The 23,589-nt window shown below is 41.1% G+C and overlaps 2 protein-coding genes across 2 annotated transcripts in view; both read left to right on the forward strand.

The window, feature by feature from the left end:
• Positions 1-4,553, forward strand: part of LOC124264752 (cardioacceleratory peptide receptor-like) — a 103,405-nt gene extending 98,852 nt beyond the window's left edge. The window contains exon 7 of the mRNA XM_046699527.1: positions 3,969-4,553. Within this exon, the coding sequence (XP_046555483.1) occupies positions 3,969-4,207 (239 nt within the window). The 3' untranslated portion in view covers positions 4,208-4,553. The remainder of the gene's footprint in view (positions 1-3,968) is intronic.
• A 1,355-nt stretch (positions 4,554-5,908) lies between these two features.
• LOC124264734 (vegetative cell wall protein gp1-like) lies at positions 5,909-23,040 on the forward strand. Its single transcript, XM_046699505.1, has 2 exons — positions 5,909-6,030; positions 22,314-23,040. The coding sequence occupies exons 1-2, from the start codon at positions 5,909-5,911 to the stop codon at positions 23,038-23,040; spliced, it is 849 nt and encodes a 282-aa protein (XP_046555461.1).
• Positions 23,041-23,589: the final 549 nt, after the last annotated feature.

Genomic DNA, 23,589 nt, shown 5'->3' on the forward strand with positions numbered 1-23,589 from the left:
AGGATGTATTGGGAGACTTTATATGTCCATATGGATGTATTGGGAGACTTTATATGTCCATATGGATGTATTGGGAGACTTTATATGTCCATATGGATGTATTGGGAGACTTTATATGTCCATATGGATGTATTGGGAGACTTTATATGTCCATATGGATGTAGAGACTTTATATGTCCATATGGATGTATTGGGAGACTTTATATGTCCATAAGGATGTATTGGGAGACTTTATATGTCCATATGGATGTATTGGGAGACTTTATATGTCCATACGGATATACTGGGAAACTTTATACGTTCATATGGATGTATTCTGAGACTTTATACATCCATATGGATGTATTCGGAGACTCCCACAAAACCTGTTTATACTAAAGCATGATGTGTAAAACTGATGGGTAATTATAATGAAAAAGCAATCTTGTCGAAACATATATAACAAAACCTACAATAACTATACATTTCATCAGCCGAATGTACAGAGGTAATTTAACAGACGCGGGGTTCCTTGCAAACTTGGTAGTCATCCTCCCTGGCATTTCACAATTCAGTTTCTATATCACACCTCGCGTACAAATGTTGCTTGTTTCTCATGGGTTTTTTTCTCGCTCATTCGAATTCATCTCAGTCTTCCTCCACACTTTTCTTTTCCAATATATTTATGTAATCTGCATTTGAAGTTTGTTCCAATCATTGGGATCATGCCCTGGCTCACTGAATCGATTAATGTTTACTTTACATGGGAAACTGGCGCCTATGGTAATTTCGATGCTATTGCGTCTTAAACTAAGGCAATATTTAAAACATATTTAAGTGCAATGGACGATATAGTGTTTATTGCCGTGAAGGGGAAACTTTATGTCAACATGTTACAAGTTTAAACTGACAAAGCTGTATAAAATAGTTCCAGATGATGAAGATGCATCGAGTGAAAGTCTAGTTTTCAACTTACCAAATCGGAGTTGAATTTCAGTCTACAAATTTATCAATATCGTCCTAATAAAAAAGTCAGGAGTAATAAAGAAGACTCGAAGTATATATGTAAGGTGGCTGGGTCCTTCGGGTTTCAGTGTAGAAAACGATTGGGAATTATCTTGAAGAAGTATAGGGCTAATGCAGATGAAATGAATAAAATACCTCTAAATTGTTTTTGTGATTGACACGTACTTTGACAAATTGGATATACATGGTGACATATCGTTCTTTAACGTAGGCGGAATTAAATAAACCAAGCATTTCTTCAACAGGAAGAAAAGAAATGTTTCTGGGCGTGTAATTCTTTTCAAATCGGATTCCAAGTAGGTTTCCTTTTAGACAAAGAAGAACAAATACAGAATTCCATAGATCATGTCCAGCAATCTTCTGCAGAGAACACGGGCGATGATATATTTACACAACTGGAATGACCTTCTTCCATGTTAGTGTTTCCCCCAGGGTCCAAACAGGGCAGGGCGACAGAATTTCAAAAGGGGCACCCCTATTCCAAAAAGGGCACGCAATGACAGATGTTAAAGTATTATGTTAAGTTATTCATGCATATGATTATTCAACTCTCAGCACAACATGAAATAGAAACTAAAAACAACCAAGTGTTAACATCAATTATTGTATCAAATAATTAAGAAATACACTTCGCTCTACCACCATGTATAGTGTAATAAAACACACTTTTGCCTTTAACTATAATAGTTCAGGGCAAAAGTGTGTTTTATTACACTATACATGGTGGTAGGGCGAAGTATATTTCTTTTCTAAGATGCCAAATTTAATACTTTCTAAAGATAATTACGATTAATTTAAGGCAGAAAACAAACGACGGTGTCGGTGGCCTAAATCAAGAATCCTCGCACAGGGCTAACTGGCGCGCTGTTCTATTGATGTGTCTGCCCCCTACGTTAAGACGAACGTTACCAGAAAAAAACAAATGATAACAGTTTGATGACGGTTTACGTTCGGATGAAATATCTTCTCTGAATTATTTTAATTACATCTGTCATTAACGTAAACCATATGGGGCAATATGAACGTTGCATTTCTACTACCAGCGTAAGTTTAGATCAGTACATCCAGAGGAAGTTGAGTAGTCAAGCGACATTCCACAATTGCATTGTGGGAATGTAAACATTACGAACGTTACCGTGTCGCTGAAAACTTGAGTCGAAATGACACGTTTTAACCGTCGTAAAACATAAACGTAATGTTTGCACCAGTGATGTTAGCTGCGTGAAGTAACAGCAAACCAAGAAACTGGATGCAACGGTGTAGTTTACTGTAGGAGGCCGTACGAGGCGATGACAACTGAGATGCATCGTGACGTCGCTTACATTGTGACGTAATGTAAAATAGTTCGATTACGAGGAGGCACACTAGAATGGCGCAGTGACGGGATAACGTCATTCAATTGTTACGTCATCAAAAAACTATACCTTTATTGTCTGATAATGTATTTTTTTTCGATTGTTCTAACCGCTAGGCATCTTAGAACATGAAATAGAAACTAAAAACAACCAAGTGTTAACATCAATTCTTGTTTCAAAGAGCACAACATGAAATGGAAACTAATAACAACCAAGTGTTAACATCAATTATTGTATCAAATAACATGAAATAGAAACTAAAAAGAAACCAAGTGTTAACATCAATTCTTGTTTCAGAGAGCACAACATGAAATGGAAACTAAAAACAACCACATGTTAACATCAATTATTGCATCAAATAACATGATACAGAAACTAAAAACAACAAATTGCTAACATCAATTATTGTAGCAAAAAGCCCAACATGATATAGAAACTAATATAAACCAAGTGTTAATATCAATTATTGTATCCAAAGAAGGAGAGTGTGCTACGCCCTGCTGAAAATGTATTTGGGAGACACTACATGTTAAAGAAAATTGTAACACTTGACGGTAAGCTTTGCTGTGTAATCACTTTTTCCAACTTGTTCTGAATAACAGAAAAAGTCGCAGCGGTTAAATGTTATCTTACATAAAATGTAAGTAATACGGTAATATGAAATAGAAGTCATAAGTTGAACAAACGCCCACTTTTGTGTAAAATGTTAAATATACAGTATATATACAGTAATATATACAGTATACATAAATGTCTGTCTGTAATGGGTTTGTAAAAGGTTAAGTGGTTCAGAATACATAGTGTGTAAAATTATGAGGATGTATTTTTATCTTTTGATTTCATGTGTGATGTATTCCATTCATAAAATCTAAATATAAGTGATTCCAAATGTATCTTTAGATACACAGCCACGAAGCCCATTTCTGGGTTTTAGGTGAATTCTCTACTAAAATCAGATAAGAAGCGTTTATGAATCACTATCAAATAGTGATGATACAAGGTGTTCGTGAAACAGTGAGCGTATCCTGATAACCATGAACCCGTGAAGATCCGGGTTAGCATTGATTTTAGGTAACCCATGCTTGGCGTAAGATGCGGCTAATGGGATTGGGTGGTCAGGCTCTCCGACTTGGGTGACACATGTCATCGTATCCCAATCGCGTAGATCGATGCTCATGCTTATGATCACAGGACTGTCTGGTCCGGACCGCCGCCATTTAGCTGGAATATTGCGGAGTGCGGCGTAAAACTGAATTCACTCACTCACTCACTCACTGCTAACCATGATCTAAGCGTTGATAGACATTTCGCTGCACAAAAGGAGAGGGGACGACAGCGTTCTTTACGGCTGCACTTCATTGATTTGTTTTTAGCGGCAAGAACCGGCAATACAACGAATCGTCACGTAGCACAAAATTACCTCGACGTAGGCGTCTCACACATTGTATACAGGAGCAGCTGATTGCAACTGTTCCTGCTTGGCATTTGTCTGCATCCTGGACACAAACCAATTGTTTTTTAACATTGCTACTGGCGACGTGTTGATGCATGGCAACAATGTTTTCTGGTCTTGAGGTTTAATCATGTTGTTATCCGTCTTTTTTGCAGTATTCATCATCTGCTGGAGCCCCTACTTTGTGTTTGATCTCGTCGATGTCTACCTCAATGTACCGAGGACACAAGACATGGTGGCCGCCAGCACATTTATTCAGAGCCTCGCTCCCCTCAACAGCGCTGCCAATCCAATAATTTACTTTGGTTTCAACGCCAAAATGTGCATAGGGATCTTAAAGAAAGGTTGGAAGCACAATTCGCCAACGTCTCAATCACAGCTCACAAGTATATGACCTTTCGACCTTGACCTGCATTGACAGAAAAGGGGGCCATGGCATACTGCCACAATACTGTCACTCAATGCCGAATGTTACGCATTTACAACAAGGGACACCAGTGATTTCAATGGATATTGAAAACGGCCCCTATTTATTATATTGGTGTACGTCTTGAATTGTGTTCGTGATCATGACATTAAGGTAACCTTGGTGACCACATTTCAGTGTCATGAAGGACGTGATTGTTTCGTGTGAAACTCTATCAAAGGCAGGCTGACTGCATGCACTCCATGATGAAATGCAGTGGACTTCTAAGTTACAGCAATGAATATCAATCTGGAGAAATGAACCCGTTCGTGCGTTCGTTTTCGATGTCCTTGGACCAAACTGAAAACTGTTGACGGGTTAAATTTGAAATATTTGAGAGAAACGGCATTGTTGTTTTGTCAACTTTGTATGGTCCATTCTGTAACTTGCATATGTATCAGGCTTGAGACTACGTGGTCACTGCAGCGTGTTAATCAAACTCTCAATCACTAGGTGAGATAATGTTTCATATTTGGATGAATATTACATTCTTGTCTCTTTAGCTTTAGCTGTTTTCTCCTTTCAAGGAAGCAAAAAATATTCTACACAAAGATAAAAAATATATTATTTATTTCACAGGTTAGCTATAGCAATAGAAGGCATGGAATCCGGTATTCCTTAACTTATTTTGAGTAGTATGTAGGATTTTAATACACTTCAACTCATTTAACACTAAGTCTTCATGACAGTTGTCACGCGTTACCGAATAAACCCAGCAAGCATGTTTTTATGACGTCCTCTGAAAATGCCTTGTCGATGTAAGTTACTCTGATATATTATTCTTAAGTGGTTTCAACGCTATCACCAGAGACTATTGTCTTATGCCCCGTATATTGTCATCACGCGGTATTTTTTATTATGGTAACTGTTTGTATGAGGTATGAGTTTTAAATCTCTGATCTTAACATTTTGTTGTCTTTACTTTCAAGTATTACACTACAATATATCTGGCTGAAATGTTTTAATAATGTGTTTTCCGTATTTTTAAGTCATATTGAGATTTAGTTTGAAAACATTATATAATTTCAAGAGGTTTTTTCATGTTTTAGGATATATTTTTTCGACGTTTGGAATTTTTCTGTGATAGTAATACCGTATGTAATGCATGTGCACGTTGTGTGAATTCATTTCTCTTTCTCTATTTCTCCAATCAGATGCCTGTCATAATACATTGTTTAATGTTTGTTTTCTGAAATAAAGCAATGTCTAAGCTGTAGTTATTTACACTGACTACTGGCATTGTCCATATTGTCATGGGGCGGTGTCATGGGTGAAATGTGTGAAGCCCTTTTCTGATGTACCCGCCGTGATATTGCTGGAATATTGCTAAAAGCGGCGTAAAATCCCACTCACTCACTCATCATATTGTCATGTACACATATACAAACATATATTACATATGTGTATGTATCGTGTACAAATGAGCATTAATTAAGCACCACCTGAACCCAAAGCAGTTTGAATTATTTTGAAACACATGTTTTATTTGGAATTACACTTTCTCAGTGACGTACAGATTCTAGTATACATTTGTTGGGATTCGAACCCCCACTCTCAGATTCAGACACCTAATTGCCAGCACACAAAGTCAGCCATCTAACCCACTCAGCTACCGCGGCTTCCACAAAAATGGAAGTCGGACAACTGGTCGTCTTGACCGCGGACATCTCTGGGACTTTCCTTGGTGTCAAGTTCGAGCTGGAGATCCCTTGTTCCAAATCTGCAACAACAAAAAATGACGCAGGCACTCCGTGATGAATGACCAAGGATTCAGATGCTGAGAATTCTGCACTTGATTGCCAGCATGAGGAGGAGACTGGCAGATGCTATCCGTGCCGGATGTTATCACTGTAACTGATGTGGTCGCCTGTGGTTGTTCATGCAATCTCAACAATCATTATTTAAGACTGTGTAACAATCAGATTGGTGGTGCAGTAATGGTGGCCATACTTCCCGGCATTGTTGATGTTCAGGATTGTATGCATTCATCAAAGATTACTATTAATTTTTCCCAAATTTCTGTTTTGATTTTGTTTTCAGAGTAAAATATGTTGCAGTCAACACCTCAATATTTAAATGTTTTTCAAAAGCATATACAATAACATGTAGTGTTTTCCTACTTATCATGTCACAACAATGGGTGGTGCTTGTTTAAATGCTTATGTGTTTACATCATGCAACTGCAGACTCATATGTTATTCGAGATGCCATTCATTTTTGAAAGTTGAACATTCTAACCCGTAACGAATTATTTGTCAACCTGTAATTTTTTAGTTTTTTTAGTGGAATAGTTGGAACCCGATAATCCTTACGAGGATCCACGGTCCTACCTCACTGAATCAGGATCATGCAGTTACATTAACCTATGTTGTTGGTAGTACACGTGTATCTCTTCAGTGGTCATATCCCAGGGTGTATCTACAATCTGTCGAGTCCGATTGCAGTCGATATTGAGTTACGTGCTCAGTAACTGTACATGTGTCATCAAACTATGATTACAGTGCATGATATAAGAGGGATACTAGATGATCCGTGCCCACTGTGATTCGTACCCAACGGAAATGGCTTAGTGATACCCAAAATTATCGTCACGCTCGTATCGTCGTACCTATGGACGACCCGTACCAAAATTTGGATGACCCGTACATAAGTTTTACTATAATTTCTTTGGGTCATATCTATTTTCATTGGGTATGGAACCACCTTTTGGTACGAGTCATACACATGTACTAGTGGGTAAGGGTTGTCCAACCAAAGCGTTTGGTTACGAATCTCCATAGGTACACATTGTTTTGTTCCAGTGTATGTGCACGCCCAATTCAGATGACCGACCTTGCTGTTGGCTGAATATTGTAATGGCAATGGGCATGTTCTGGGTTGATGCCTGCTTCAATATGTTCTTGTATGTTACCACTAAAACGGTGTGTCAACCCGACAACAACCACTGATTCTGTCTCTCTCCTTGAATCATAGACAAGAGTTGTTTGCCAGAACTGCCGGTTCGAACCCAATTGGCAATGATTATAATTCTTGATTTGTAAAGAGCTTCAACAAAGGGTAAACACTCCCTGACGTGCATCAATTTGTGTTTTTCTTGCAGCATTAGGCTTTCACGCCGAAATGGAACCAAAATGGAACCGAAATAATCTTCATTGTGGAGTTTAGTCCAACTACTCCTACGCACTCGCGGCCTAGCTTGAATTGTGTTCCTCAAAGATAGCATTTTTTTGTATCGGTGCACATAAAGCAATTTCCTTGAAAGATTTTTCATCGGGCATTTATCACAGATATCCTCATGTAACTGATTAAGCTGATATCTTACCTCTGACTTGGATATATTCTAAATGTGGACGGCTACAGGTAGCATATGCCTCTATCGTATAGCTGCAATCTAACGGTTTTAACATCTGAGATGTGAATAACACTTATTGCTCCAGTCGACAAAAAGATCACTTTCGGTTATCCCAATGGGCTTAGAGTAAATTAATTGTTTCGTTTAACAAGAAGATAACAATTCAAGTGGTTTCAGGAAGGATGAGGAAGGTTCAGCATACTCAATCAACCTCCGTAAAACAGTTGTCTTGAAATCTCATCTTCTTGAGAAATCAGTGATGTTATTGCTGAATTGGCAAATTTATCTGTATACGTCGATTTTAGTTTAAGTTGTCAAAAACATTTTCATCCATGTTTCTAACGAATGATAAAGCGGTACGTATTACCTTATAGTCTCTGATCCTTGAAAAACATCATGTTATTTCACAACAACCCTAACTACAGTTCGATTCAGTTATTTCTTGAGGCTTAGTTTTAATTCTCAGACATCAGCCCACAGACTTTCACAGAAATATGCCTTTGCAGTGGTGGTTGTGCAATATGTTTTTAATGGATTCAGAATTTTTTTATGTCATTTAAAAATGACGTGAATGAATTTAGCCTAAAGTCTCAGTCTCCTCAATTCAAGCGGAATTAAAAGCTAAATTTGGCTAGGAAACCAGTCATTTTAAATATGCGGGTTGTTCTCTGCTGTCAAGGCACGATGACACATAATCATTTTGAAAACTCTTGCTAAGTAACGCGGACCTATTACGCCCACAAAGGCCTATCCACTTGGAATCCTCACTGGGAAATCTCACACACAGACAAACATGAGGTTCATGGGCCCTATTGCGACTCGCTATGTGTAATGGTTCCATGAACAAGTTATTTAAAACACAGACAGCAACAACAAAAACAACATAATAAGATATATGGGTAGTTGATTATTGGTTTGGAACAGCATTTATGGCACCTTGCATGGTAACATGTTCATGAACAACAACTCGACTCATATGTCAACAGTTATCCTATGTTGAGGACGGTGGGGTAGTCTAGTCACGCCGAAGACCCGGGTTCGATTCCCCACATGGGTACAATATGTGAAGCCCATTTCTGGTGTTCCCCGCCGTGATATTGCTGGGATATTGCTAAACGGGGCGTAAAACACAACTCACTCACTCATCCTGTGTTGAAGTGCAGAATGGTAATTTGTCTGAACGCCTACCAGGTAAATCCTGAAGCTACTAATGTCATCAATAACATAATATCCACCATGTACATCGGCCAATAATATGCTCTCTGTCTTTCTCAGCCAGAATCCCTGCCTTCATACACACGACCTTCGTTATAGTTGTTATTGTTTTGGGAATGTTCGCCTCTTCCAGCCATGTTCACATTGGGCAGTACAAAGTCTGCATACTATAATTCATTGCCTTCACCATGTATTAAGGTGACAGGTCTGCGGCTGTCCTTGTAGCCAGTGTTTTTGTACTGGAACAACAGCAAATTAAGGGGCATTCGTGTATCACCTTGGAAGTGGAGTCCCAAAGCGTGGTATCTGGCTGAATGTCGTAAGAAACACGCATGTTAGGAATGGCGAGCCTGCAGATGGCACGAACACAATTATCGGCTTCGAAGTTCCGACTAATCTCTCTGTCATTTGAGAGAAATGCTCTTTTGGCTCTGCCTCTACTCTGTACTGGGACATCTGTCACAAAAGTCCGTCCGTCAGGTCCGTCAAGTCATCAATATGTGGACGATACACACCCCTACTACAAGCTTTCCCCTGTTCTACAGTCACAAACAAGCCTTCCAACAATTCTCGTGTACTGACCTGCTGCTGTATACGTTGTACTTAAGATACCGGTTGATTTGTTTTGTCCCATTTCTGATTTTCTATAACATTTTCTTCCCCTTCGCATAACCTAATTGTGACAGCACTTACTCAGGTTACTTCTTGGTCGAAGAGATGGTAGATCGGATGTGTCATCTTTGCCCCTGTTAGTACTTGGGCACCATTGCCCTCTATCATTAAGGAGTTATCTTATTTGCCTGATTAATCAGAGAGCACAATCCATGGGTTTACACTCAGGATTGAACCTATTTCCAAGTGTAAAGCTTGCTGAAGCTGATTCGTGGATGTGCCTCTCATTCAGCGAGATTGAGGTTGTCCAGAAGGACTCTGGTCGTGATATATTCGACCGTCGCCGATAGGTACTAAAATTTTGCGGTCTTTTTGGCGGGCACCTGAAATGCAAGTACCTGAATTTTCTCTGACTTGAATGCAAACTGATGCGTCTTGTGATTGGTCGTCAGACCTGCAGCATAAATCCAGAAGAGTTTCACTGGAAGCAGTAACTAGGAACCGCAAAAAGTTTAAAATCAAGCGCAGCAGCCATTTGGTGAGAAGAAAGGGGAGGTTACTCCAATGTAGTGAGTGACTAGTCACCACCAAAATAATTTAAAAAGGTGACAAGCACTCAGAATAACCAGGAGTCAGACATGGGGTACGGAGAACCAAGTTTTACATGTCCATGGAGGTAGTTGTAGAAGAATGATGGACGTTCTTGATATACTCGTATGTGGTCTAGTTTGCAGGAAACATCTCTCATAATACATTTAATCGGTGAAGGTGTTCTAGCAATATTAAAGGTACAGTGTGATTGCAATTCAGAATTTGAGTCTACGGAAGGCCAGCCGTGTTTGAAAACATGAGGAACGATTCACACCATCAGTTGCTCCCGTGGTTATTGAACGATACTAGACCATCGTTGTACCTGAAGCTAAAGAAACAGATCCGCAAGGATGGGAGAACATTTGCAGTGCATGGGAATGTTTTACCCCAAAACTTCTCATAGATGTTTTCTCAGTTAACTTCAAATGATATTTGCTTTCATTTTTGACACATTGTCCTGAACCTAAATTCACACGATCGGCGACATAAAGATTTACAAATGAGAAAGTCAGAAGCCAATGACAATATAATTAAATGCCGATTCATTAACGTCTACAGAGCGGTTTCCCATAAATGTCAAGGCTGTATTGAAGAACAGTAAAAACGGTGTTACAGTAAAACGTAGCGCTCGCATGACGCATACCACATAAAGCTTTTCATGACTGAACCTTCTTTGTTAGTTGGTAAGCAAAGACAAGGCAATATGAAAGAGATTGTCCAGTGAAATCGGATAGGAAGAGTTTCGATGGACACGCAGGAAGAAACGACAATGTATGAGATGTGCAATATTCAAGCTATACAGCACATATGTGAATAATTTTACCACACCCTGCCACGCAAACGAATAAAGTCTCACGCGCGTACACCACCAAACATTTTATCCACACGATTCCTATCAGTTGGATGAGGTGAATGAGTTTAATTTTACGTCGCTGTTAGCAATATTCCAGTAATACCACGGCAGGGGACACCAGAAATGGGCTTCACACATTTTACCCATGTGGGGAATCGAACCTGGGTCTTCAGAAAACACATCAACCACAAGGCTACCCCACCACCTCATCAGTTGGATGAAACACCAAGCTTCGGGTAGAGGTAGATTATTCTACCTTACCATTCCCATGGAGGTACACAGTTGAAAAGTTTAGAAATGTTCACAACTTTGTTTTCAGTAAGAATTGCCTGTATATTAGATGTCGATCGATGCCGTTCCTGAATTTTGGAAGATGTATGTATTTGCCAAGCAAGGATGTAACTGCATCAAAGCATAGTTGAATGACGTCAAGAGGTATCACGGAGCGGTAACCGATACACAACGCCACTATTAGGATCAAAGAGAGCAGGAGAGTTACTAGACAGGGGGAAGGAATCAAATTAGTTTGGCATGAAAAGTCTGGATCTGTACACACCACACCAGACGAATTCGATAGTTGTGTTGGAAGTCGCACTGGCTGTTTGTCTCTTCAATGTGAAATATGTGTGCTCGCAATTTCAAATATTCATTTAGACAGATGTGAATAAGCTTGAACAGTAATCAGACATAAAAGAGAAAATGACGACTCAGTAATTATTGTTACCTTTGAATGCTTTCTTCAACGTTGATCAGGGCGAGAATTGTACAGTACAGTACAGAAATGTGGATCGACAGCTGCAAGCTATAGAACGAAAGCAGACCGCTACTATACAACAGCAAGGCCATGTGGATGGTAGGTGACTGCTACAGTACAACAGGAGGTACATGTTTACAGAAACTAGACCGCTACAGTACAACAGCAGGGACAGGTATACAGAAAGTAGACCGCTACAGTACAACAGCAGGGACGTGTGTACAGAAAGTAGACTGCTACAGTACAACAGCAGGGACAGGTATACAGAAAGTAGACCGCTACAGTACAACAGCAGGCACGTGTTTACAGTAACTAGACCGCTACAGTACAACAGCAGGGACGTGTTTAGAGAAACTAGACCGTTACAGTACAACAGCAGGGACGTGTTTACAGAAACTAGACCGATACAGTACAACAGCAGGGACATGTTTACAGAAACTAGAACGATACAGTACAACAGCAGGGACATGTTTACAGAAACTAGACCGCTACAGTACAACAGCAGGGACCTGTGTACAGAAAGTAGACTGCTACAGTACAACAGCAGGGACCTGTGTACAGAAAGTAGACTGCTACAGTACAACAGCAGGGACGTGTTTAGAGAAACTAGACCGCTACAGTACAACAGCAGGGACAGGTATACAGAAAGTAGACCGCTACAGTACAACAGCAGGCACGTGTTTACAGTAACTAGACCGCTACAGTACAACAGCAGGGACGTGTTTAGAGAAACTAGACACCTACAGTACAACAGCAGGGACATGTTTACAGAAACTAGACTACTAGTTTACAACAGCAGGGACATGTTTACAGAAAGTAGACCGATACAGACCGCTACAACAACAGGGACGTGTTTACAGAAACTAGACCGCTACAGTACGTAGTTAACAGCAGGCAGCAGCGTGTTTACAGAAACTAGACCGTTTACAGTACAGTATAACAACAGAGACGTGTTTACAGTAACTAGACTGCTACAGTACAACAGCAGGGACGTGGTTACAGAAACTAGACTGATACAGTACAACAGCAGGGACGTGCTTACAGTAACTAGACCGATACTACAACACAGACGTGTTTACAGTAACAACAGCAGGGACGTGTTTACAGAAACTAGACCGCTACAGTACAACAGCAGGGACGTGTTTACAGTAACTAGACTTAACGCTACAGTACAACATGACAGGGACGTGTTTACAGAAACTAGACCGCTACAGTACAACAGCAGGGACGTGTTTACAGTAACTAGACACGTAAAAGCGGCGTAAAATCCCACTCACTCACTCATCATATTGTCATGTACACATATACAAACATATATTACATATGTGTATGTATCGTGTACAAATGAGCATTAATTAAGCACCACCTGAACCCAAAGCAGTTTGAATTATTTTGAAACACATGTTTTATTTGGAATTACACTTTCTCAGTGACGTACAGATTCTAGTATACATTTGTTGGGATTCGAACCCCCACTCTCAGATTCAGACACCTAATTGCCAGCACACAAAGTCAGCCATCTAACCCACTCAGCTACCGCGGCTTCCACAAAAATGGAAGTCGGACAACTGGTCGTCTTGACCGCGGACATCTCTCTGGGACTTTCCTTGGTGTCAAGTTCGAGCTGGAGATCCCTTTGTTCCAAATCTGCAACAACAAAAATGACGCAGGCACTCCGTGATGAATGACCAAGGATTCAGATGCTGAGAATTCTGCACTTGATTGCCAGCATGAGGAGGAGACTGGCAGATGCTATCCGTGCCGGATGTTATCACTGTAACTGATGTGGTCGCCTGTGGTTGTTCATGCAATCTCAACAATCATTATTTAAGACTGTGTAACAATCAGATTGGTGGTGCAGTAATGGTGGCCATACTTCCCGGCATTGTTGATGTTCAGGATTGTATGCATTCATCAAAGATTACTATTAATTTTTCCCAAATTTCTGTTTTGATTTTGTTTTCAGAGTAAAATATGTTGCAGTCAACACCTCAATATTTAAATGTTTTCAAAAAGCATATACAATAACATGCAGTGTTTTCCTACTTATTATGTCACAACAATGGGTGGTGCTTGTTTAAATGCTTATGTGTTTACATCATGCAACTGCAGACTCATATGTTATTCGAGATGCCATTCATTTTTGAAAGTTGAACATTCTAACCCGTAACGAATTATTTGTCAACCTGTAATTTTTTAGTTTTTTTAGTGGAATAGTTGGAACCCGATAATCCTTACGAGGATCCACGGTCCTACCTCACTGAATCAGGATCATGCAGTTACATTAACCTATGTTGTTGGTAGTACACGTGTATCTCTTCAGTGGTCATATCCCAGGGTGTATCTACAATCTGTCGAGTCCGATTGCAGTCGATATTGAGTTACGTGCTCAGTAACTGTACATGTGTCATCAAACTATGATTACAGTGCATGATATAAGAGGGATACTAGATGATCCGTGCCCACTGTGATTCGTACCCAACGGAAATGGCTTAGTGATACCCAAAATTATCGTCACGCTCGTATCGTCGTACCTATGGACGACCCGTACCAAAATTTGGATGACCCGTACATAAGTTTTACTATAATTTCTTTGGGTCATATCTATTTTCATTGGGTATGGAACCACCTTTTGGTACGAGTCATACACATGTACTAGTGGGTAAGGGTTGTCCAACCAAAGCGTTTGGTTACGAATCTCCATAGGTACACATTGTTTTGTTCTAGTGTATGTGCACGCCAATTCAGATGACCGACCTTGCTGTTGGCTGAATATTGTAATGGCAATGGGCATGTTCTGGGTTGATGCCTGCTTCAATATGTTCTTGTATGTTACCACTAAAACGGTGTGTCAACCCGACAACAACCACTGATTCTGTCTCTCCTTGAATCATAGACAAGAGTTGTTTGCCAGAACTGCCGGTTCGAACCCAATTGGCAATGATTATAATTTTGATTTGTAAAGAGCTTCAACAAAGGGTAAACACTCCCTCACGTGCATCAATTTGTGTTTTTCTTGCAGCATTAGGCTTTCACGCCGAAATGGAACCAAAATGGAACCGAAATAATCTTCATTGTGGAGTTTAGTCCAACTTCTCCTACGCACTCGCGGCCTAGCTTGAATTGTGTTCCTCAAAGATAGCATTTTTTTGTATCGGTGCACATAAAGCAATTTCCTTGAAAGATTTTTCATCGGGCATTTATCACAGATATCCTCATGTAACTGATTAAGCTGATATCTTACCTCTGACTTGGATATATTCTAAATGTGGACGGCTACAGGTAGCATATGCCTCTGTCGTATAGCTGCAATCTAACGGTTTTAACATCTGAGATGTGAATAACACTTATTGCTCCAGTCGACAAAAAGATCACTTTCGGTTATCCCAATGGGCTTAGAGTAAATTAATTGTTTCGTTTAACAAGAAGATAACAATTCAAGTGGTTTCAGGAAGGATGAGGAAGGTTCAGCATACTCAATCAACCTCCGTAAAAACAGTTGTCTTGAAATCTCATCTTCTTGAGAAATCAGTGATGTTATTGCTGAATTGGCAAATTTATCTGTATACGTCGATTTTAGTTTAAGTTGTCAAAAACATTTTCATCCATGTTTCTAACGAATGATAAAGCGGTACGTATTACCTTATAGTCTCTGATCCTTGAAAAACATCATGTTATTTCTCAACAACCCTAACTACAGTTCGATTCAGTTATTTCTTGAGGCTTAGCTTTAATTCTCAGACATCAGCCCACAGACTTTCACAGAAATTTGCCTTTGCAGTGGTGGTTGTGCAATATGTTTTTAATGGATTCAGATATTTTTTTATGTCATTTAAAAATGACGTGAATGAATTTAGCCTAAAGTCTCAGTCTCCTCAATTCAAGCGGAATTAAAAGCTAAATTTGGCTAGAAACCAGTCATTTTAAAGATGCGGGTTGTTCTCTGCTGTCAAGGCACGATGACACATAATCATTTTGAAAACTCTTGCTAAGTAACGCGGACCTATTACGCCCACAAAGGCCTATCCACTTGGAATCCTCACTGGGAAATCTCACACACAGACAAACATGAGGTTCATGGGCCCTATTGCGACTCGCTATGTGTAATGGTTCCATGAACAAGTTATTTAAAAACACAGACAGCAACAACAAAAACAACATAATAAGATATATGGGTAGTTGATTATTGGTTTGGAACAGCATTTATGGCACCTTGCATGGTAACATGTTCATGAACAACAACTCGACTCATATGTCAACAGTTATCCTATGTTGAGGACGGTGGGGTAGTCTAGTCACGCCGAAGACCCGGGTTCGATTCCCCACATGGGTACAATATGTGAAGCCCATTTCTGGTGTTCCCCGCCGTGATATTGCTGGGATATTGCTAAACGGGGCGTAAACACAACTCACTCACTCATCCTGTGTTGAAGTGCAGAATGGTAATTTGTCTGAACGCCTACCAGGTAAATCCTGAAGCTACTAATGTCATCAATAACATAATATCCACCATGTACATCGGCCAATAATATGCTCTCTGTCTTTTCTCAGCCAGAATCCCTGCCTTCATACACACGACCTTCGTTATAGTTGTTATTGTTTTGGGAATGTTCGCCTCTTCCAGCCATGTTCACATTGGGCAGTACAAAGTCTGCATACTATAATTCATTGCCTTCACCATGTATTAAGGTGACAGGTCTGCGGCTGTCCTTGTAGCCAGTGTTTTGTACTGGAACAACAGCAAATTAATTAAGGGGCATTCGTGTATCACCTTGGAAGTGGAGTCCCAAAGCGTGGTATCTGGCTGAATGTCGTAAAAACACGCATGTTAGGAATGGCGAGCCTGCAGATGGCACGAACACAATTATCGGCTTCGAAGTTCCGACTAATCTCTCTGTCATTTGAGAGAAATGCTCTTTTGGCTCTGCCTCTACTCTGTACTGGGACATCTGTCACAAAAGTCCGTCCGTCAGGTCCGTCAAGTCATCAATATGTGGACGATACACACCCCTACTACAAGCTTTCCCCTGTTCTACAGTCACAAACAAGCCTTCCAACAATTCTCTTGTACTTAAGATACCGGTTGATTTGTTTTGTCCCATTTCTGATTTTCTATAACATTTTCTTCCCCTTCGCATAACCTAATTGTGACAGCACTTACTCAGGTTACTTCTTGGTCGAAGAGATGGTAGATCGGATGTGTCATCTTTGCCCCTGTTAGTACTTGGGCACCATCGCCCTCTATCATTAAGGAGTTATCTTATTTGCCTGATTAATCAGAGAGCACAATCCATGGGTTTACACTCAGGATTGAACCTATTTCCAAGTGTAAAGCTTGCTGAAGCTGATTCGTGGATGTGCCTCTCATTCAGCGAGATTGAGGTTGTCCAGAAGGACTCTGGTCGTGATATATTCGACCGTCGCCGATAGGTACTAAAATTTTGCAGTCTTTTTGGCGGGCACCTGAAATGCTAGTACCTGAATTTTCTCTGACTTGAATGCAAACTGATGCGTCTTGTGATTGGTCGTCAGACCTGCAGCATAAATCCAGAAGAGTTTCACTGGAAGCAGTAACTAGGAACCGCAAAAAGTTTAAAATCAAGCGCAGCAGCCATTTGGTGAGAAGAAAGGGGAGGTTACTCCAATGTAGTGAGTGACTAGTCACCACCAAAATAATTTAAAAAGGTGACAAGCACTCAGAATAACCAGGAGTCAGACATGGGGTACGGAGAACCAAGTTTTACATGTCCATGGAGGTAGTTGTAGAAGAATGATGGACGTTCTTGATATACTCGTATGTGGTCTAGTTTGCAGGAAACATCTCTCATAATACATTTAATCGGTGAAGGTGTTCTAGCAATATTAAAGGTACAGTGTGATTGCAATTCAGAATTTGAGTCTACGGAAGGCCAGCCGTGTTTGAAAACATGAGGAACGATTCACACTATCAGTTGCTCCCCGTGGTTATTGAACGATACTAGACCATCGTTGTACCTGAAGCTAAAGAAACAGATCCGCAAGGATGGGAGAACATTTGCAGTGCATGGGAATGTTTTACCCCAAAACTTCTCATAGATGTTTTCTCAGTTAACTTCAAATGATATTCGCTTTCATTTTTGACACATTGTCCCGAACCTAAATTCACACGATCGGCGACATAAAGATTTACAAATGAGAAAGTCAGAAGCCAATGACAATATAATTAAATGCCGATTCATTAACGTCTACAGAGCGGTTTCCCATAAATGTCAAGGCTGTATTGAAGAACAGTAAAAACGGTGTTACAGTAAAACGTAGCGCTCGCATGACGCATACCACATAAAGCTTTTCATGACTGAACCTTCTTTGTTAGTTGGTAAGCAAAGACAAGGCAATATGAAAGAGATTGTCCAGTGAAATCGGATAGGAAGAGTTTGGATGGACACGCAGGAAGAAACGACAATGTATGAGATGTGCAATATTCAAGCTATACAGCACATATGTGAATAATTTTACCACACCCTGCCACGCAAACGAATAAAGTCTCACGCGCGTACACCACCAAACATTTTATCCACACGATTCCTATCAGTTGGATGAGGTGAATGAGTTTAATTTTACGTCGCTGTTAGCAATATTCCAGTAATACCACGGCAGGGGACACCAGAAATGGGCTTCACACATTTTACCCATGTGGGGAATCGAACCTGGGTCTTCAGAAAACACATCAACCACAAGGCTACCCCACCACCTCATCAGTTAGATGAAACACCAAGCTTCGGGTAGAGGTAGATTATTTTCTACCTTACCATTCCCATGGAGGTACACAGTTGAAAAGTTTAGAAATGTTCACAACTTTGTTTTCAGTAAGAATTGCCTGTATATTAGATGTCGATCGATGCCGTTCCTGAATTTTGGAAGATGTATGTATTTGCCAAGCAAGGATGTAACTGCATCAAAGCATAGTTGAATGACGTCAAGAGGTATCACGGAGCGGTAACCGATACACAACGCCACTATTAGGATCAAAGAGAGCAGGAGAGTTACTAGACAGGGGGAAGGAATCAAATTAGTTTGGCATGAAAAGTCTGGATCTGTACACACCACACCAGACGAATTCGATATTTGTGTTGGAAGTCGCACTGGCTGTTTGTCTCTTCAATGTGAAATATGTGTGCTCGCAATTTCAAATATTCATTTAGACAGATGTGAATAAGCTTGAACAGTAATCAGACATAAAAAGAGAAAATGACGACTCAGTAATTATTGTTACCTTTGAATGCTTTCTTCAACGTTGATCAGGGCGAGAATTGTACAGTACAGTACAGAAATGTGGATCGACAGCTGCAAACTATAGAACGAAAGCAGACCGCTACTATATAACAGCAAGGCCACGTGGATGGTAGGTGACTGCTACAGTACAACAGGAGGTACATGTTTACAGAAACTAGACTGCTACAGTACAACAGCAGGGACAGGTATACAGAAAGTAGACCGCTACAGTACAACAGCAGGGACGTGTGTACAGAAAGTAGACTGCTACAGTACAACAGCAGGGACAGGTTTACAGAAAGTAGACCGCTACAGTACAACAGCAGGCACGTGTTTACAGTAACTAGACCGCTACAGTACAACAGCAGGGACGTGTTTACAGAAACTAGACCGCTACAGTACAACAGCAGGGACGTGTTTACAGAAACTAGACCGATACAGTACAACAGCAGGGACATGTTTACAGAAACTAGACCGATACAGTACAACAGCAGGGACATGTTTACAGAAACTAGACCGCTACAGTACAACAGCAGGGACGTGTGTACAGAAAGTAGACTGCTACAGTACAACAGCAGGGACATGTTTACAGAAACTAGACTGCTACAGTACAACAGCAGGGACGTGTTTACAGAAACTAGACCGCTACAGTACAACAGCAGGGACGTGTTTACAGAAACTAGACCGCTACAGTACAACAGCAGGGACGTGTTTACAGAAACTAGACCGCTACAGTACAACAGCAGGGACGTGTTTACAGAAACTAGACCGCTACAGTACAACAGCAGGGACATGTTTACAGAAACTAGACCGATACAGTACAACAGCAGAGACGTGTTTACAGTAACTAGACCGATACAGTACAACAGCAGGGACAGGTGCGCCAACAGCAGGGACAGGTTTACAGAAACTAGACCGCTACAGTACAACAGCAGGGGCGTGTTTACAGTAACTAGACCGATACAGTACAACAACAGAGACGTGTTTACAGTAACTAGACTGCTACAGTACAACAGCAGGGACGTGGTTACAGAAACTAGACTGATACAGTACAACAGCAGGGACGTGTGTACAGAAACTAGACTGCTACAGTACAACAGCAGGGACATGTTTACAGAAACTAGACCGATACAGTACAACAGCAGAGACGTGTTTACAGTAACTAGACCGATACAGTACAACAACAGAGACGTGTTTACAGAAACTAGACCGCTACAGTACAACAGCAGGGACGTGTTTACAGAAACTAGACCGCTACAGTACATTAACAGAGACGTGCTTACAGAAACTAGACCGATACAGTACAACAGCAGGGACGTGTTTACAGAAACTAGACCGATACAGTACAACAGCAGAGACGTGTTTACAGTAACTAGACCGCTACAGTACAGCAGCAGGGACAGGTTTACAGAAACTAGACCGCTACAGTACAACAGCAGGGGCGTGTTTACAGAAACTAGACTGCTACAGTACAACAGCAGGGACGTGTTTACAGAAACTAGACTGCTACAGTACAACAAAAGGGACATGTTTACAGAAACTAGACCGATACAGTTCAACAGCAGAGACGTGTTTACAGTAACTAGACCGATACAGTACAACAGCAGGGACAGGTTTACAGAAACTAGACACCTACAGTACAACAGCAGGGACGTAGTTACAGTAACTAGACTGCTAGTGTACAACAGCAGGGACATATTGACAGGAACTAGACCGCTACAGTACAACAGCAGGGACGTGTTTACAGAAACTAGACCGCTACAGTACAACAGCAGAGACGTGTTTACAGTAACTAGACCGCTACAGTACAACAGCAGGGACATGTTTACAGAAAGTAGACCGCTACAGTACAACAGCAGGGACATGTCCCTAATAAATATATTAGCAGTAAAGACGAATGTGTGTGTGTGTGCGTGCGTGCGTGCGTGCGCGCTCTGCACTGCTTGACATAGTTAAATATGAATATGGAATTTTTTGAGCGTTTGGCTGATATAGGTTTTCAGGCCAATGAGAAATCGAGTGATATCCAATATAGAAAACAAGTGTTGGCCACTAGATGTGTCAAGTAAACTGAGAACAAAGGAACCAACTAAAACTACATTTGAAATACACGATTGTCAGAATCAACATCAGCCCAGCAGAAGAACTATTATCTTTTTTGTCTCCTCCTCTAATGCTTGCTCCCTCTGCCAGAACTCGCGAACATGTCAGCTCTGACCACTCGTTTTCCCCAACAGCAGCAAAAGCCTTTTCACTTAGTTGCTGGAATGTCGTTATCTTAAATACGTTTTGACTGGCAACCCAACTGTGTACGCTAGTCCCTAATTAATTCAATAGGGTTGCAGCCAGTGTCAGGATGACAGTGGCCGGTGGGAGGACACTATGACCATGTTCTTTAAGGACATTGTCTACATGGTCTACTGGGCATGTCTAGTCTGTCTTAGCAAGCATTATCAGCTCTGACTTCAACGTGTATGGGCACCCTTTTTAGGTGTTTAACGTAGCCACCAAATTCGGAACATGGGTCGGTCGGGAAAAAAATACTTAAAAAAAAAAAAACATAATATAGACAAAGTTTTCTTAATAGTGCTCTTGGTTCTCATTTGTTGTACTTGTTATTAAATTTCTCGCGTTCTCTGGACTTCAAACTTGTGGCAGCGACTTGGGAAGGTAAAAAAAAATTAAAGATAAACTCACCTTAGATATCTTAAATGAACACTCAAATATTCTGTAGGAAGACACAATTTCTAGTTGGGTATCATTAAAATCATGTTTTCCGTATTTCTTTAATCTACCATCTTCCCTGAAAACTATGCATTTAGTTTTACTAATATTGACGGTTAAAGACCACTTTTTAGAATATATTGATAGATCATTCAATATTTTTGTAAATAATATGTAATATCATTAACATACAATGAAAATAGCAGTTGTGTTTGTACGCAACCCTGTTTTATTCCGCTCATACAGTCAAACAGTTGTGTGTAGCCACTTTGCAATGATATACATGATTGAACATCTGTGTACATATTTCTAATGAATCTAAAACAAATTGCCTTTGACATTGCCAGTCCAAAGTTTATGCATCAAACGTCTATTGATGGAATCCAATGTTGGAATGAAAACAAAAGTTTTTTTGTAATTTTTGGTCGGCAATAAAATCATTGTCGGTCGGGCGATGAAAAAACAAAAAATAAAAATTCTGCCCTATCCATATCTTGCTATAAGCTTTCGTGTTAATGGTTGCTGCTACAAACGCGGACTTTAATTGTGGATATTTCTTTTAACTGCCCAACCCAACCGCTCCTCCACCTGTCCCCACCAACTGCCCAAACCCTGCATTCCCTCCACCTGTCCCCACCAACTACCCAAACCCTGCATCCCCTCCACCTGTCCCCACCTACAGCCCCTCCACCTGTCCCCACCAACTGCCAAAACGCTGCATCCCTCCACCTGTACCCACCAACTGCCCCAAACCCTGCATCCCCTCCACCTGTCCCCACCAACTGCCCAAACCCTGCATCCCCTCCACCTGTCCCCACCAACTGCCCAAACCCTGCATTCCCTCCACCTGTCCCCACCAACTACCCAAACCCTGCATCCCCTCCACCTGTCCCCACCAACAGTCCACCCCCTACAGCCCATCCACCTGTCCCCACCAACTGCCCAAACGCTGCATCCCTCCACCTGTACCCACCAACTGCCCAAACCCTGCATCCCTCCACCTGTCCCCACCTACTGCCCACCCCTACACCTGTCCCCATCAACTGCCCACCCCTACAGCCCCTCCACCTGTCCCCACACTAACTGCCCAAACGCTGCATCCCTCCACCTGTCCCCACCAACTGCCCAAACCCTGCATCCCCTCCACCTGTCCCCACCAACTGCCCACCCCTACACCTGTCCCCACCAACTGCCCACCCCTACAGCCCCTCCACCTGTCCCCACTAACTGCCCAAACGCTGCATCCTCCACCTGTCCCCACCAACTGCCCAAACCCTGCATCCCTCCACCTGTCCCCACCAACTGCGCACCCCTACACCTGTCCCCACCAGCTGCCCACCCTCTACAGCCCCTCCACCTGTCCCCACCAACTGCCCAAACGCTGCATCTCCTCCACCTGTCCCCACTAACTGCCCAAACCCAACCACCCCTCGAATATTCAGATGATATTGTCGCATCAATAGAAGCCTAGATTTTCAACAAAATTGACACATATACCAAAAGAAGACCTTTAAGTCATTTGGCATTTTAAGAAGCTTCTAATAAAATACTTTAGTCAGAATTTCGTCGATGCGCTTTCTTTACTAATTTCAAAATGTTTTGGTGCATGTTTGTAAATCAAAAATAGTGCACGGCGCATTATCGGGGAACAAGTGGACAGATCTCATTTGCTAAGTAGTGTGACATTTTTTATCCAGCTGTATTTTTCAGATATTTTTCAAGATGGTACTAAAATTTTAAATGAGCAGGTAGTTCATTCAAAAAGAGCCATCGAATGAGGATGGTTTTACGCCTCTTTTAGCAATGTTCAAACAATATCATGACACAAGACACGGACATCAGAAATTGGCTTCATACATTGTTATTCCAAATGAAAAAAGAAAAAGCAGAAGACGATAAATTTTATGAAAAATTATACATTGTAGGGGTCACTCACTTTAGGTTGCAATTCTCCCTTA

Source organism: Haliotis rubra, unplaced genomic scaffold (assembly GCF_003918875.1).
Source record: "Haliotis rubra isolate DU_JTF1 unplaced genomic scaffold, ASM391887v1 Scf94, whole genome shotgun sequence".
Taxonomy (NCBI): Eukaryota; Metazoa; Mollusca; class Gastropoda; order Lepetellida; family Haliotidae; genus Haliotis; species Haliotis rubra.

What these genes read in the sequence shown, in the direction of transcription:
- LOC124264734 (XM_046699505.1), top strand. Translation starts at nt 5,909, where the DNA reads ATGGAAGTCGGACAACTGGTCGTCTTGACCGCGGACATCTCTGGGACT. An exon ending in AAAAATGACGCAGGCACTCC is followed by an intron (nt 6,031 to 22,313) that starts GTGATGAATGAC and finishes CCCCACCTACAG; the next exon opens with CCCCTCCACCTGTCCCCACC.